This window comes from Trichosurus vulpecula, chromosome 2 (assembly GCF_011100635.1).
Source record: "Trichosurus vulpecula isolate mTriVul1 chromosome 2, mTriVul1.pri, whole genome shotgun sequence".
Lineage (NCBI taxonomy): Eukaryota > Metazoa > Chordata > Mammalia > Diprotodontia > Phalangeridae > Trichosurus > Trichosurus vulpecula.
Genome location: NC_050574.1, coordinates 288,408,533 through 288,426,270, shown reverse-complemented (window position 1 = coordinate 288,426,270; position 17,738 = coordinate 288,408,533). Strand labels below are relative to the sequence as shown.

Genomic DNA, 17,738 nt, shown 5'->3' with positions numbered 1-17,738 from the left:
AAATTAAAGGTCATGGACCCAATGTTAAGAACCATAGCTTTCAGGGACTTTTTATTTCCCCAGTAGCTGTTCCAAAGAGCCAGTTTGTTTTCCAAGGGACTAAGAGTCTAGTTGGGGAAATAAGATCTACACACATGAAAGTTAACACAAGATGATCATGATAATATAAGAGAAATAACAATGCCGTGTATGATTAAATACCACCTGCGTAATATGCATAAAGATTCTATAAATAATTTTTCTTTCTGGGGAAGAGAGGAGAATGGGAAGTGTGAACCTATGATTTCATCAGAATAGAGTTCTCAGGGAGGAAAATCTTTTCCTCAAGCTAATCTTTGTAACTTATGGTCTTAGAAGTTATACTGATAGCAGTGAGAGGATCTTGCCTACAGTTGAGCAGTTGGTATATGCCAGAGGTGGCCCTTGGATCTTGGTGTGAATTCCAAGTGTAATCTTCTAGCTACTATATCATACAGTCTCTTGCTGTAAATTCATAGAAATCATTATGCATTAAAATGGTCCTACAATGCTTTTTGGTCAATGTGGGAACATAGATGGAGTGGTTTCTATGTAGGTAGAGATGAAAGTAAAGAATAGTTTAGGTTCAAGGAATAATCTAAACAAAAGCATGGATGTGAAAATGCACAGAACTTTTGATTTTCTGAGAAACATTTGATCACATTCTCCTACTTCTGTTCATTTATTTGATGGGGAGACTGTAGAAAGGGATTAATTAGTTGTTATTTTCTTTGTAACTAAGGCACATCCATAATATATTGAATAGTGTCTGTTTACACTCCAAGTTTCTTCATTTCACCTAAGAGAAAGATCTTTCAATTTACCTTTGAGTTAGTTTAGGACCAGAATCAAGAAACATTCTGTCTAGTAGTATAAGGATGAGACTTGAGATACTGAAAGAGCATTTTATATAGTTGGATGGTCTGACATCATCAAAATGGGACATTTATTGTGTACGATGCCAATCTCTTTTAACATACAAGTTAAAGAAGGCATAGGTTCTTCTATTGAAAAAGTTTACACCTTAATTTCCATCCCTTCAATTTTTTTGTGTAACTGATCATTAATTCAAAATATATTTATTAATTGCCTACTATGAGCAGAACATTGTGTTCAGGAGTAGTGAGGGCACGAAGATGAAAAAGGCTTGGCTCCACCTCTCACAGAGCTCAAAATGGAAAGGGATGATATGAAATGTAAATAAATACATGAAAAATATATGTTAAACTGTGGGGTGTATGAGGGAGGTATTCTCAAAAATATTAGGGAAAATAAAAGGAGTAGGAAATAACTTCAGGCTGAGGGGTTAAAGTTTCATGGAATGGTTGAATGAATGGGGGAAAAGAAGCATTAAACACATACTTTGTGCTAAGTACTGTACTAAATACTGGTGATGTGAATATAAAATCTAAAAGAGCCCCCGCCCCCAGTCAAGTTATATTCTAATTGAGAGAGGCAGCATATATAGCTAAATAGTTTCAAGGGATGAGTATTATTGTGTATAAAGACATTGGAATGATGAGGACATCCATTGTGGAACAGAGTGATGTGACATACCCTTTTCAGTAGCAGTGGCAGGCAAGAAGAGGCTGTGTGAATCATGTGAATCAGAGCTGGGGAAGGTTAGATATGGTGGACTGCCTGGGGCATTCACTAGTCGAAGGAATGTGGGGACTAGGACAGGAGTTCCAAGCAGAAAAGATTATGGGGTAGCTTTGGTCTGGAATTTGCCACAGGGTGGCTAGCAAAAAAAGATGGCCAAGTGAAAAGTAAAAACATGGCTAGGGCTGAAAGTATTTCACCTGAGCCTTGAATAATTGGTAGAATTTCAGTTGTTTGAAGTTGCTAGAGAGAAAAGGGGCATTTTAAGCACAGGAAATGACATGATGAAAGTCCTAGAAATAAGGGAAATCTATTTGGGCAGGGATGAATTGACTCTAGATTGTCCAGAGCATATGAAAGAAAGAGGAATAAGATCAAGGTAGAAAGGCATGGAGATGCATATTGTGGAGAGCTAATAATGCTCCTGAAGACAATTGACATGATCAGACCTCTTCCCACTAGCAGCATTCCTTTGACCAGGACTGCATCATGCCTTCAGGATATTCCATCATTTCATTCTCAGATACTCATCACACTGAAAGACTGCATCAGCCTTGATACTCATATCTCAGCAGTACCCTCAGTGCCTTCTGCCCCTCTGTCAGGAGGCTTGGAGACATGAGAGTAAAGAAAAAGATTCCTCCCAAAGTCCCAGTTTAAAGAGGGATCCGAGGTGAGCCATCTCTTCTTTGCTCATCAGCTGCACTCTTTTTCACTAGACTCGATCATGTCTTTGCACTGGGTGCTCCCCCCACAACTTCCCTTTCCAGCTTCCTTTAATGTGTTGTCTTCCCCCATTGGATTGTAAATTTCTGGAGCACTGGGACTGTCTTTCTTTTTCATATTTGCATCCCCAGCACTTGGCACACTTTACTTACTGATTGAACTAGAGTAGGGATGATAGGATTGAGGAAAAAAAAAGTCATATCTGGCAGGTGTGAGAGACTTTGGGGAGGTAGGAACAATAGCCTGTTGTAGATTATTGGAAGTAGCAGGAGAAAGGACTGAGAAAGGGAGAAGGAAAAAGGTAGGAAGAAAATATTAGAGTTTACTTTGAGATTTTTAAAATCATGATACCACTAACAGAGAAGTTAAGAATAATGACAGATTTTGGTATAGAAGGTGATGGATTCATTTTTATATGCCAATTTATCAGTGACAGGAAAGTCAGGGTGAGGTATGTTGAAGACAGCTATCAAAACCTCGATACCTGTAAAACTCTCCTTCTCCCATTGCTGTCATTATGAGGCATTTGGGGACCATACCATTTACAAGTGGGGAAGTGGGTATGATACAAACCATGCTCTCATTTTCAGCTGCATACTTAGACAAAGAGGGAGAAATGTTAAAATAATACCTGTCTACTTGTTACTAGACTTCAGACAATTAAACGAATGTTTTCTGTCTTTCCTGCTCTCTTTAATAGAGTACAAAGGGCATTTCAATTTCAAAAGCTTAAATATTATACTTCTATCTTTGGCTATACCCATGATCTTAGCAATGTGGGTAATGATTTCAGTGGAACAGATCAGAACTTATCTAAGCCTTCTCATGCCATGAGATTCTTTTCCATTCCTTATACATTTCCCATAAAGCATCTACTCAATACACATGAGGCCTTCTTCTAGGTAACCACATGTTGTGTGGTTACAAGTACAGTGCTTAGATTGTCCATCTGTCATCCCCCACTCTCACACCATGACTGGCTCCTTTCCCTTTCCGATCATACATTTCCTGAACAATATCTTTCAGACCACTTCCAGTGTACAAATCAAAAAAGTGAAGCCAACTTAGGCCCCTCTATGCATTGCCCTTCTGCTAACCCTTAATTTTATTTCCTTGGAACTTGTCACTTCCGATGACTAAATGGTATTATTATTCTCATGAAGATGCTGGTCTCTCCAACATTACATTTATTACACTGATCTACTAAGTAGGCAGTCATTTAAGAAAAGTGGCGGGGTGGGGGGGGTGATAACTACAACTGTAGTTAATAACAAAAGGGGAAATCATTAACTATATTTCATAACAAAAGGAAAACATTAACCATGACTAGTTAATAAGCAGTCATTAAGTGCATCATGTATATGAATTACTATACTGGACACTGTGGAGAGATATAAATATAAAAGATAAGGGTTATGTTCACAAAGAGCTTATGGTCTAATTGGAGAGTCACTCGTGATATAATAAAATTATAAACCAATGTACTAGGAAGGATATTACATTATACTACATTTCATCATGTCCCTTTAATTAATACTAACAAGACAGTATCATAATTATTTAGATCGTAAATGCTGTTGGAGAGCAATGATAATGCTATTGTTGCTGAATTAGGTTTGCATCATTACAGCTCTTTATAGGTGTATTGGGGCCTTTTGCTCGTTACTTCTTGTTGTTGTTGTCATTCTGTGTTTTCAGATGGTGAAGCATTGATCCAGTATTTTATTTTAAAACGCATTGTGGAAATACTATATACTGTAAGTTTTCAGTTTTTCTCAGTCATATCTGACTCTTCATGAGCCCATTTGGGGTTTCCTTGGCAATGATACTGGAATGGTTTACTATTTCCTACTCCAGGTCATTTTACAGATAAGTTAATTGAGACGAACAGGGTGACGTGACTTGCCCAAGGTCAAACAGCTAGTACATGTCGGGGGCCAGATCTGAACTCAGGAGATGAGTCTTCCTAACTCTAGGCATGGCACTCTATCCACTGCTCCATCTAGCTGCCCTAAAGAGAGGAGTTAGTGGAATTTATTGAGGTCATGATGTGGAAAAACTTGTGCTTTAGGAAAATCACTTTGACTACTGAGTTGGAAAGGGATTGGAGAGAAAAGAGATTGGAGGCAGGGAATGTCAATTAGTTTGTTATAACAGTTCAGGTGAAAGGTAATGACGACCTGAACTAGGGTGGTGGCCATATAAATAGATGCAAGAGGTGTTGTAGAGGTAGAGTGAACACAACTTGACAACTGATTGAATTGTGATGGGAGGAAAGATGAGGAGTTAAGAATGACTCCGTGATTTTGAACCTGAGTACTAGAAAGATGATAGCTTTAATAAAAATAGAGAAGTTCAGAAAATGGGTGCATTTAGAATCCCTATTTTTCCTATACAGCTCTGCCCAAGTACTACTTTCCAAACTTTTTGATTCCTACCATCTACTAGTATTCTTTTCTGCCCCATCCCCCCCAAAATACCATGCATTTATTTGTATATATGTGATTTTTTTCAACCTCTATAGATGGGAATTCTTTGAGAGCAGATACCTTGATTTCTTTGTATCCCTAGTACCTTGCACAGTTTTAACAAATGCTTCTTTTAGCTGTTTGATTAATTTTGGTTATATGTTGTTTCTCTCTATTAGACTGTAAGTTTCTTGAGGACAAGGACAATTTTGTTTCAGATTTTCTATTCCTATTGCCTAGCAAGGTGCCTTACTACATAATAGGCATTTGTTAAATGTCTGTTAAAATCAAATTGAATTAAACTGAATTAAAATGACAAGGCCTCCTGATTAGAGGTAAATTGGAGGATGTGACCTCTGAATTTCCTTTCAATTTTGGAATGTACTCTGATGAATGTGGTTGTTATGGTTTATTTTTAACAAAGGGCAATGCATGGGCACTATCCACTTTCCCACCATGTGATCTCTAGTCTTGGTTTCTCTGAAATAACACCTAGCAGTTCTTTAAGTAGTCCAGAATATATACTTTTAACTTCCATTTCAAATGAATTCAGACTTTTCAAGTAATCCTCAGCTGTTTTGTTTCTAAGCTTATCAATACAGGAAGCTATTAATCCTATTAATAAACTTAGACAACCTGATGGAGTTTTCCTAGGGGGAATAAATGCCATTGGTCTAGAGACAACTAGGCTGAAATTTTATACTGTATAGCAATGTATGCAGTAACCTGCTCTTTTAGACACTTTTGTACAAATGCCTATTCATTTTTTTCTAGAACACTTGTTTTTGAATACTCTTCCCACTTTTTTTCACTCATAACCATTCTACACACATACTTGTATGTGAATAAAACCTATATTTTAAAGACTGTACAGTATGCATATCTTTGTTTATCAAGCTTTTATTGGTTATTAACATTAAAATCCTTGGGTAAAGCTTTTTATTTTTTTCTTAAGTTTCTTTATTAATTATTTACTTTGGAATTTATTGAGTTGTTTAATTATAGTGCTCAGAGACTTTTTTGATACTTTCTGTTTTTAAATCATTTTTTAATTTAACTTTTACAATGAGTCCAATGTGTATGACCTAGACCAACTCATGTAATCTCTTTAGTTCTTGGTCTCTTTGTCTATAAAACAAAAACATTGGACTAGATCAGTGATGTCAAATTCAAGTAGAAATGGAAGATATTAAACCATAGATAAGGATCCCCAAGGGCTGCTAATTGACTTAGAAAAATACATATTAATTTTATGTTTTATTGCATTTTAATTTAATTATTTGGTTAATTTAATTTATTTAATTTAATTATTTAGTTAAACATTTCTCAATTCTGTTTTAATTTTGTTCAAGACGTATTCAGGAATGTTGTCATCCTCATGCTCCTGTGGGTGGTGTGTTTGACTTGTCTATACTAGATAATTCAGTCATCCTATGTTAACTATTTCCTTTAGTAATCATTAATTTTTTCTTTTAATATCCACAGATGCCCAGATTCTATCCGACCTGAAACAGTGCGTCCTTGTCTCCTCCCATGCAAAAGAGATTGTGTTGTGACACCTTTCAGTGAATGGACTCACTGTCCCACTTCATGCCAACGAGGTAAGAAGAAAATACATTGAATGTATCTCATTCTAACCTTCCAGCGCTTTTCTTATGGCTAGTGTTTCCATTGAAGAGTCTCAGTAATGAGCAATCATCATTCTTTCCTATCTCAGTGTTATCCTTGTGACTTACTTTACAAAAGTTAGAGAAAGTGAGGGCATTAAAAGTACACATTGGACATTAAGACAAAATTACTATTTGTAAGTGTTTATCATTCAGAGAAATAATATTTCATAGAAATCAGGCAATGTTAGAAGTAAAATGTAATTTAAAGATTATCTTGTTCAATCCCCTTATTTGACAAATAAAGAAATTGAGGCTGGAGGGATGAAGCAACATGCATAGGGACATGCAACTAGTTAATAATGGTAAAGAATAACTCACATTGGTTTAGAGCTTTAATATTTGTTTGTAAATCACTTTCCTCAGAACAACCTTGTGGGGTAGGTGGTACAAATATATGTTCTCCTTTGGAAGTCTTTTATTTTTCAAAATTATATATATTCACATATACTATATACACATATAATTAATATTTTTGTTTAATATTTAATAGTTTATTAATAATAATTTATATAATACACATTACATGTATATCATCTATAATGTGTACATACACATATACATACATAATCCCTTTTTGCATATTAGGAAAATAACTATTAGAATACCAAAGTATAGTGCTTGATAGTCATCAAGGAACATACCCACTCTGTACGTGTAGAAATACACACACACAAATGCCCTCATTTGATATTCACAATAGTCCTGTGAATTGATGTATTATTCATACCTTGATTTCAGCAAAGCATTTCATAAGCTTCCAGAATATCCTTATGGAAAAAGGGAGATGTGGCTAGATGATAGTACTTTTAGATACATATGCTGGTTGACTGAACCGACCCAAACAGTGGTCATTTACTAACCATACCGAATGGAATGGAAGCTTGTAGTAGAGTACCTTAAGGATCTGCTCCTGTCTCTGTGCTATTTAACATTTTTATCTTTGACTTGTATGAAAGCATAAGTTACATTTACGAAATATTCCAAAGACACAGAGCTAGGAGAAATGATTAACACACTGGATGACAGACTCAGAATCCACAATCTGGACAGACCGGAACAATGGGTCAAATATAAACATGAATTTTGTTAAAATTGTATATTATTCTGGTCTGCCTGGCCACCTTTCTCTCCTTCTAGTCTAGTCTAAAGTTTATAAGTGGTCAGTAAAAAGTTACAGTGGCAGAAAGTACAATTGCAAAGGGGAACCTGGAAGTCATGACAGAATGTCCCAAAGATCAAAGGAACATGATTTGCAAACTGTATGATATATTAACCAAAATTCAAATCTTAATAATATGTTCTAAATGAGAGGAAGGCATCTAGGCCTTGCTTTTAGGGCCTTTCAGTCCTCTGACAGGCAAATGTCAGATAAGTTCCAGACATGCACAGTTAAGACCAGCAGGATACCAAATGTTGCTGATCACTTTGAAATGACGTGCATATGTTAACTTAAAATTTTTACTCCTAACTTTGAGATGATTTGGATATGTTAATGAACTAACCGTAAGGTAGCATGGATAAAAGGTACCCTGTACCCCACAATAACCCTATAAAAATGAGACCTCAGGGGGCGGAGCCAAGATGGCAGCTGGTAAGCAGGGAATAGTCTGAGCTCCCTACCGAGACCCTCCAAAAACTTATAAAAAATGGCTCTGAACCAATTCTAGAATGGCAGAACCCACAAAACAGCAGAGGGAAGCAGGGCCCCAGCCCAGGACAGCCTGGGTGGTCTCTGGGTGAGGTCTATTCCACATGGAGCTCGGAGCTGGAAGCTGGGAAAGGAGTGGAGCAAAGCCCAGCCTGAGCGGTGTGGACCATCCAGACCAGAAGCCGGGCGGAGGGGGCCCTAGCACCCTGATTCAGTGAGCTGCAGCAGTTACGAGACTTCTCAACCCACAAACACCAAAGACTGCTGAGAAGGTTAGTGGGAAAAGCTGCTGGAGTGGAAGGAGTTCAGTTCGGCTTCCAGCCCCAGGGGCAGCGGAGGTGGGGCAGCTACAGCTGTTGTTACTTCCGGCTCAAGGCCCACCTGGTGGGAGGAATTAAGTGGCGGATCAGAGCAGGGGTCCACAGCCTGCTGAAGATCTAAGCCCAGTTCGGGTTGGGGGTCCTTGGGGAAGGAGCAGTGCTGGTGCGGCAGAGCTGGCACCTCCCCCCTCAAACGTGGAACATAGAACTCTGTAATCTACAAGCAGTCATACCCCACTGAAAAACTCAAGGGTCAAGTTAGTTGGCTGGGAATATGGCCAGGCAGCGAAAACGCACCCAGATTCAGTCTCAGACTTTGCTTTCTTTCTTTGCTGCCAAAGAAGACCAAAACATACAGACAGAAGAAATTAATAAAGTCAAAGAGCCTACAACAGAAACCTCCAAGAAAAACAGGAACTGGTCCCAGGCCATGGAAGAGCTCAAAAAGGATTTGGAAAAGCAAGTTAGAGAAGTAGAGGAAAAATTGGGAAGAGAAATGAGAAGGATGCGAGAAAACCATGAAAAACAAGTCAATGACTTGCTAAAGGAGACCCCCAAAAATACTGAAAAATACACTGAAGAAAACAACACCTTAAAAAACAGACTAACTCAAATGGCAAAAGAGCTCCAAAAAGCCAATGAGGAGAAGAATTCCTTGAAAGGCAGAATTAGCCAAATGGAGAAGGAGGTCCAAAAGACCACTGAAGAAAATACTACTTTAAAAATTAGATTGGAGCAAGTGGAAGCTAGTGACTTTATGAGAAATCAGGATATTATAAAACAGAACCAGAGGAATGAAAAAATGGAAGACAATGTGAAATATCTCATTGGAAAAACCACTGACCTGGAAAATAGATCCAGGAGAGATAATTTAAAAATTATTGGACTACCTGAAAGCCATGATCAAAAAAAGAGCCTAGATACCATCTTTCAAGAAATTATCAAGGAGAACTGCCCTGATATTCTAGAGCCACAGGGCAAAATAGAAATTGAAAGAATCCATCGATCACCTCCTCAAATAGATCCCAAAAAGAAATCTCCTAGGAATATTGTCGCCAAATTCCAGGGCTCCCAGATCAAGGAGAAAATACTGCAAGCAGCCAGAAAGAAACAATTTGAGTATTGTGGAAACCCAATCAGAATAACCCAAGATGTGGCAGCTTCTACATTAAGAGATCGAAGGGCTTGGAATGCGATATTCCGGAGGTCAATGGAGCTAGGATTAAAACCTAGAATCACCTACCCAGCAAAACTGAGTATCATGTTCCAAGGCAAAATATGGATTTTCAATAAAATAGAGGACTTTCAAGCCTTCTCAGTGAAAAGACCAGAACTGAATAGAAAATTTGACTTTCAAACACAAGAATCAAGAGAAGCATGAAAAGATAATCAAGAAACGGAAATTATAAGGGACCTACTAAAGCTGAACTGTTTTGTTTACATTCCTACATGGAAAGATGATGTGTATGATTCATGAGACCTCAGTATTACTGTAGTTGAAGGGAATATGCATATATATATGTTTATGTATATATATATATATATATATATATGTGAATGTGTATGTATGTATGTATCTATGTGTATATGTATGCATGTGTATGTATGTATATATATATGTGTGTGTTTTTATATATATATATATATATATATATATATATATATATATATATGTGTGTGAAAGAGACAGAGCAGACACAGGGTGAGTTGAAGATGAAGGGAAGATAACTAAAGGAAATAAAATGAAATTAAGGGACTAGAGAGCAACATACTGAGAGAGGGAGATAGGGAGAGATAGAATGGGGTGGATTATCTGGCATAAAGGTGGCAAAAGGAAGCAGTTCTGTGGGAGGAGGGGAGAGGGCAGGTGAGGGGGGAATGAGTGAACCTTGCTCTCATCAGATTTGGCCTGAGGAGGAAATACCATACATACTCAGTTGTGTATCTTACCCCACAGGAAAGAAGAGGGAGGAAGATAAAAAAAATAAATGCGGGGGATGATGGAGGGGAGGGCAGATGGGGGTGGAGGTAATCAAAACAAACACTTTGGAAAGGGGACAGGGTCAAGGGAGAAAATTCAATAAAGCGGGATGGGTTGGGAAGGAGCAAAATGTAGTTAGCCTTTCACAACATGAGTATTGTGGAAGGGTTATACATAATGATACATGCGTGGCCTAGGTTGAAGTGCTCGACTTCTTAGGGAGGGTGGGTGGGAAGGGAAGAAGGGAGAGACTTTGGAACTCAAAGTTTCAAAAACAGATGTTCAAAAACAAAAACAAAAGTTTTTGCATGCAACTATAAAATAAGATACACAGGCAATGGGGCGTAGAAATTTATCTTGCCTTACAAAAAAGGAAGGGAAAAGGGGATGAGAGGGGAGGGGGGTGATAGAGGGGAGGGCTGACTGGGGAACAGGGCAACCAGAATATATGCCATCTTGGAGTGAGGGGGAGGGTAGAAATGGGGAGAAAATTTGTAATTCAAACTGTTGTGAAAATCAATGCTGAAAACCAAATATGTTAAATAAATAAATTTAAATAAAAAAAACAAACAAAAAAAATAAAAATAAAAATGAGACCTCAAACTCCTGCCCCCTGAATAGTCTTGTCATCTCCATCTGGGTCCATGCTGCTGAGTTATGTGAGTTACTCTCTGTGCCTCTCCCCCTCTTCTCCCTATTCCCCACACTATCTGCCTTCCTGCATCACTCCATCCTTGTCCCCATGCATCTGCCTCTGTACCCTGTCCCATACAGTGCCCCATTTATCTCTATATTTTTGTGCCACTTGCCCCAGCACCCTCTGTGCCTTGTAAATATGTTATTGAAGCCTCATTTACTGCTGCCATTGTAGTTTGTCCCAGTGAGGACCTAAAGAACCAGGCATGCCAGCCTCATTTCATAACTCCATAAATTAATGATCAATTCATGAATTTAATTGATATAAATGTAAAATTTTATATTGTAATTAAGCAAAGGGTAACAACAATCCTTCCCACAAAAAATTATATGAATAGATAATAGTTTCATGAAAAAAGATCTGTGATTTTAGAGGAATAAAAGTTCAATAAGTACCACATTAACAGGATGACGTGGCATCCAGAAAAGCTAATGCAACCCTGCCTGAATTAAGAAAGACTTAGTGTCCAGAAAAAAAAAATTATAGTATTACTGTATTTTGCCAGGTCAGCCTAGCTCTAGAATGTGGAGATCAGTTCTGGGAGCCATATTTTGGGAAAGACATTGTTATATTGGAGCACATAGAAAGGTACGTATCCAGGGGAGACAGCAATGTTCCACGGAAAGAGCAATAAATTGAAGTTAAGCTGACCAGGGTTCAAATCCTGACTCAGCCATTGACTACTTACAGTATCTTGGACAAGAAGATGTTTAGCCTTTCTCAACCTGTTTCCTTATTTATAAAATGAAGATGTTGAGAAGAGGGGATCACTAGATGACTTCTAAGATTCTAGCTCTAAAATTTAAGATCCTGTGATATGAAGAATGGCCAAAAATGTGGTTCATGAATATAATGGAATTGTGCTTTAAGGGAGACGTGGACCTGCTACAAAGTAAAGTAAGCAGCTTCAAGAAAACAATATACAGAATCAGTACAATATCACTAAGAACAACAGCCACCAAACAACGAAAAATGAATGTTGCAATAGTATAAACAGTAAGATAGGCCCCAACGGAGAGATGGAAGGAGATATTTTCCCTGTCCCTTTGCAGAATGGGAGATCCTTATGTGCGGAGTATTGCGTAGGTTCTCTGGAATTTTTTTCAATATATTTATCATTTTATTGAAGTTCTCTTTTTCTTAAAAAAAAATCCTTTGTTAAAAGACAGAGGCTTTTTTAACCCTTTTCATGTAATGGATCCCTCTGGCCTTCTGGTGAAGCTTTTCTCAAAATAATATTTTAACTGAATAAAATTAAATACATAGGAATACAGAAGAATCCAATAATATTAAAATAAGGATTTAAATTTTTCCCATACAAGTTCATGGACTCCCTGCACCTATCCATGGACTCTTTGGAGGCTTGTGGACCTCAAATTAAGAACTCTTTTTGTAAAGATAGTTCTCAGGGAGGAGGGAAGGGAGAGGGATGAAGGAAGAAATTTATGTTACGTTAAAAAATAGTAATAAAATTTACTTGACAATAGATCTCATGACATTGAATGGATGGGGATGTAAAGAAGTAATTGAAGGGTATAGGATTAGTCTGGAGAGAAGATATTTAGGCAGAGCATGACAGGCCATTTAGTAAGGATGTTTAGGCTCCTTAGCACAGTGCCTGGCATATTTAATAAATGTTTCTGGTTGATTGATAGAGAAGAAGACACGAAGTTTGTGATGGCCACATGATAATTGATATCAGTAAATATTTCTTTGAGCCATTGATCCTTCAGAAGAGAATATGGAATCAGTTTTATAATTCATTTGTTGAATAGTTTTTTTTTATTTTTGTTTAGAAAGAATAATACTAGATTAGGGTAATGTACTAGTCTTTTTTGTTTTTGTTTTGTTTTTAACTCTGAGTCAGATTTTCCTCAGTCCTGGTTATAGAGTGACTTTGGACACTTAAGGCAGTCAATTATCTTTGTTAAGTCATTGGGGAATGATTTAAACTACTGCTTCAGTATATTGAACCTGTGGCAGTCAATATCTCCCCATTGCTCCCCAAAGTCTTCTTTTACAGACACAGGAGCTAGGAAAGTTGTCCCTAAATATACATACATATATATATATATATATATATATATATATGTATACACACACACACACACACACACACATATATATATATATATATTCTATGAGTAATCTTAAAAATTAACTCCAATTTCTAGAAACTCAATTAGATATTTAAATGCTTGGCATTATAATGAAAATCATCTCAAGCCTCCACAGACTCAAGTACCTCCAAGTTTTCAAGCCTCGCTAATCCTTTTCACAGCCTGAGAGCCTGGGGACTTAAAGAACTGAAGATTTGATTTTAAACTTCTCTTGCTAGCTTTCTACCTTACCCAAAAATCATTTACCTTCATGTTCAAGTTCTTTTCAGAGGCCCCTAGCATATTAACTAAGTTCAGGTTAATTAAGGGGCAGATGAGAGAAGGAGGAGGTAGTCAGGGAGAAAAGGAGATGTGAAAGCCATAACATTTCTTCCTCATTCACTGAGGAAAATTTGAAGTCTTGAGGGAAGGGGGAAAAAAAGGAAAAGTATTCACTACAGGATCTAGGCATTAGAATGGTTCCAAAGATTCTAAGTAGTTTCTTAATATTCTGTATGAAGAGAATTAGATATGAATTGAGGCATCCTGACATAGTGGATAGACCACAAAGTCAAATGGGCCTAGGGTTAGAGCACTGGTTTGGATGCTTATTAGTGTCATGAGACTGGGCAAATTACTTAATCCTTCCAGGCCTCACCTGTCAAATGACCTGTACACAGGTCAATAGTATATGACACATACGGTTGTTGTTTAGTCATATCAGTTGTGTCCAATCACCCCCTTTGGAGTTTTCTTGGCAAATTTACTGGAGTGGTTTCCTTTGCCACCTCATTTTATAGATGACGAACTGAGGCCAACAAGGATTAAATGACTTGCCCAGGGTCACACAGCTAGTAAATGTCTAAGGCTGGATTTGAACTCATGGAGATGCATCTTCCTGATTCCCAGCCCAGTCCTCTAACCACAGTGTCACTTTACTGCCCCTATGATATAGTCTAGGGCTGGAAATAGCAAAAGACCCTGAAGCCAACAGTCCTTGCCATAGTAGTAGCTCATCACTGTTGCTCCCAGCCCTAGCCCCTCTGACAGTTATCAGTGAAATTACCGTGGTGGAAATTCAAACTGGTGGAGGCTTCTACAGATGCTGCTGCCCCATCTCCTCGGCAGCCAAGGCTATTGAAGGAGTGGCATGAAGAAGTTGTTGGCATTGTCAAGTGGCTCAACACCTGAAACCAATATTGTTTTATCAATGGAAAGAAAATAGTAATAGATTCATTTCTCTCTGCTTTCCTGCTGAACCCTAAGGATCTCAGGACTTGTCCTTCTGACATGCAGCTGAAACTTCCTATTGTTTTATCCTCCTCTACTAAAATGTGAACTCTAGGGAGCATGGGCTGCCTTTCTTTTCTGATAGCACAGTGTTTATCCCATAGGAAGAAGTCAATAATTGGGCATTCATTCTTTCATTAAGGGTTGAATTCAGTCTTCATCACATTTTTCTTCTTATTAAGCTCACTTCTAGATTCAGTGTTAGAAAGAGGTTTATATTTTAGACATACAGACATATCAATTACTTGTGCTCAGTTATGGAACCATCTAGTCTTAGCCGGGCGGCTAGGTGGCACAGTGGATAGAGCTCTGGACCTGGAGTCAGGAAGACTTATCTTCCTGTGCTCAAATCCAGCCTCAGACACTCAGTAGCTGTGCATCCCTGGTTAAGTCACTTAACCCTGTTTAACTCAGTTCCTTATCAATAAAATGAGCTGGAGAAGGAAATGGAAAACAAGTCTGTCTGCCAAGAAAACTGCAAATGAGGTCACAAAGAGTTAAACATACCTGAACAACAATCTTAACTAGTAAAAGTATTGTCTTCTAAATAACTCTGAAAGGGAACGAAGGGAGTTATTATCTCCATTTTACAGATGAGGATAAAGGCTCAGAAAGATTAAATACCTTAATTAGTGACCTAGCCAATTACCTCAGTTAGGATTTGGATCCTGCTCTTCTTACTCTGAGACCAGTGCTCTATCCACTGTTCTCTGCTGCTCCAGTACCAATCTCCCAGGGCATGCCCGCTGTTGATGAGGGCAATCATTTAGTTTCTCTTCTTTAAAACCTTTGCTTTTGTTTTCACCCTTTTTGGGGCAGGGAGTCATCTTTCTGGGTTTTTGGTCCCTAACCCACAACAACTGTAGATTTTCTTTCTATCTTCTGGATCCATTTTTTTTAACTTATATAGAGACATTTCCCCCTCGCCCCCCTCCCGGGGAAACTTCTACACTCATAATGAATTACTCCCCAGTCATAGTTTTAACTGTTGGAGATTATCAGCTGCTTTGATTGGATTCAGTTTGGAAATGATTTCTATTATCATCCAAGTCATCACCCCTTATCTTCACTTCAGAGTCACAAACCAAAATTATTGTTAAAAGATTTCTATCAGACCTGTCATCTGTGGAACTCAGAACACTGGGCATAAATCTTTGAACAAGCAGTGTTTGATACAGTGCATGTAAAACAGGAAATTGGTCCCAAAAGGGTGGAAAAGAGATGAGAAAGGAGCTAGGACAAAAGTTAAAAGATTAATAAGAAGAGGAAAATGAAAACCTGCAATAAATGTCAAGAAGTACACACATTGAGAACTAGATTCAACCAACACTCAATACCAATACCTTGTATGAGGAAAGAAAAGGGAATTTTTCCTCCATGGTTCATCTCTTGGGAGTGCTTGAAGAGGCACTAAATGCTCTTAATATTATTATTGGAGTGATGGGAAGGCCCAATTCCACCTTCTTTCTTGCAATGGCCAGGCAAAGCTTATGATGTACTAATTCATTCTATTGTTGCCTTAATAGGGGCCACACAAATGATGGATGTAAATTTTAGTTTTCTATCTCACATGCTATTATTAAGTATTTTCAACTAGATTGAAACCCTCTTTGGGACAAAGATCATGCCTTGTAATTGTATTCTGTCCAGTGCCTAACTCAATACTGAGCACATGGTAGGGAATCAATAGCTATCTGGTGAGTAATTGATTCAATTAATTTGACACTATCTAATCATTTAATTAATATCTCACAGACTGTTATCTGAGAACTCCACCTCTAATTGAAATTGTAGGTTGTGATCAAATACTTATTTTTCTGTGAATGAAATTGGACAGAAATAGATAATACAAAATATCAGTTATTTCCAACAATGATCACTGGGCTTCAAAATGTAGTCAGAGACACATTCAAATTCATATATGCATCCCTCTTCCTCCTTTTACACAAATGCCTGACCCTTCCTATCATATCCTGACCCCTTTTTCATATACCCTGTTCTCCTCTTGGCTTAACTATACTTCTGGACACCTGAGACACAGGTGAGCAGGAAGAGAGAGTGATTATTTATCTGCAAATAATGAAGAATTGACTTGAAGGATCAGAGTTAACTTAGAAGGTTAGGCTTTAGGTCTTGAGCATTAATTCTCAGACAGGATTCTTGGAGACATCTATGCCTACAAAACGTTGTTACAGCTTCGACCCTTCATAGGCTAGGGACCCTTTGTCTTCACCCAATCAGCTGATGTCTGTAATTTGTATGAAGCTCTGTAATTACCTTCTACTCCTTAATCCATGGGGGTATAGCTATGATTTCTTCAGCACATAAAGTAGTAATTAACTCACCCCTTCCATTCTATTTAGAACAGGGAAAGCTCTTCATACAGTGGTACTAAAAAATAGACTGACAGGATACTCGCACTAGGCAATCAAAAGGATGACAGCTATCCCAAATGTGTGGGCACTATGGAGTATAATGGTATAATGGATTGAATATTGAGCTGTATAGGGAGTGAAGTGTTGGTTTAAATTTAATTTCTTTCATACTGCTAACCAATTTTCCTAGTGATTTTTGTTAGTCTTTATTCCAGTATCTGGGGTCTTTGTGTTTATCAAATACTATGATATTAAATAAATTTGCTTCTATATGTTTTGCACCTCATCTGTTGTTCTAATCAATTTTGCTATTTTTTAACCAGTGCAAAATCGTTCAAGGGTTGATGCTTTTTTTATATACTTTGATCTGAGAAATTAAAAAAAAAACCTGGGCTCTCTTTCCAGTTTTACCACTAAGAAGCTATATGACTTTGGGAAAAGACTGTAACCTTTGTGGGCCTCAGTTTTTAAATCCATGAAATCAAAATGTTAGGCTAGATAACTTCTAGGTTTTTTTCTAATAAATGCTTTTTTATTCATTCATTCCTATTTGAAAAGTGAGTGTTCTATATTTAGATGGTTTCTCAGTTCACTTTTAACTGTAATAATCTTTGAACTCTATTCAAAAGGAATAAAATTGAAAACAGAAATCATACAGAGCCAGGACAAGATCAAATGATGCCTAAAGTAAGAAGTATCATCTGAATCTATGAGATCAGACCACAGTCCTTGTGGAATCATGCTATGGGACTTCTCATGGGACTTTAGCCCCTACTTAGGAGACCACTGCCCTTGTGGTTGTTATGATGTCAAATGAAGCTATGTTTGTATGTACGTATGCATG

General features: G+C 37.6%; 1 protein-coding gene across 1 annotated transcript in view; it reads left to right on the top strand.

The window, feature by feature from the left end:
- The window catches only part of THSD7B (thrombospondin type 1 domain containing 7B), a 1,008,764-nt gene that overhangs the window by 427,186 nt on the left and 563,840 nt on the right, over positions 1 to 17,738 (top strand). Inside the window, exon 9 of the mRNA XM_036746882.1 lies at positions 6,300 to 6,415. Within this exon, the coding sequence (XP_036602777.1) occupies positions 6,300 to 6,415 (116 nt within the window). The remainder of the gene's footprint in view (positions 1 to 6,299; positions 6,416 to 17,738) is intronic.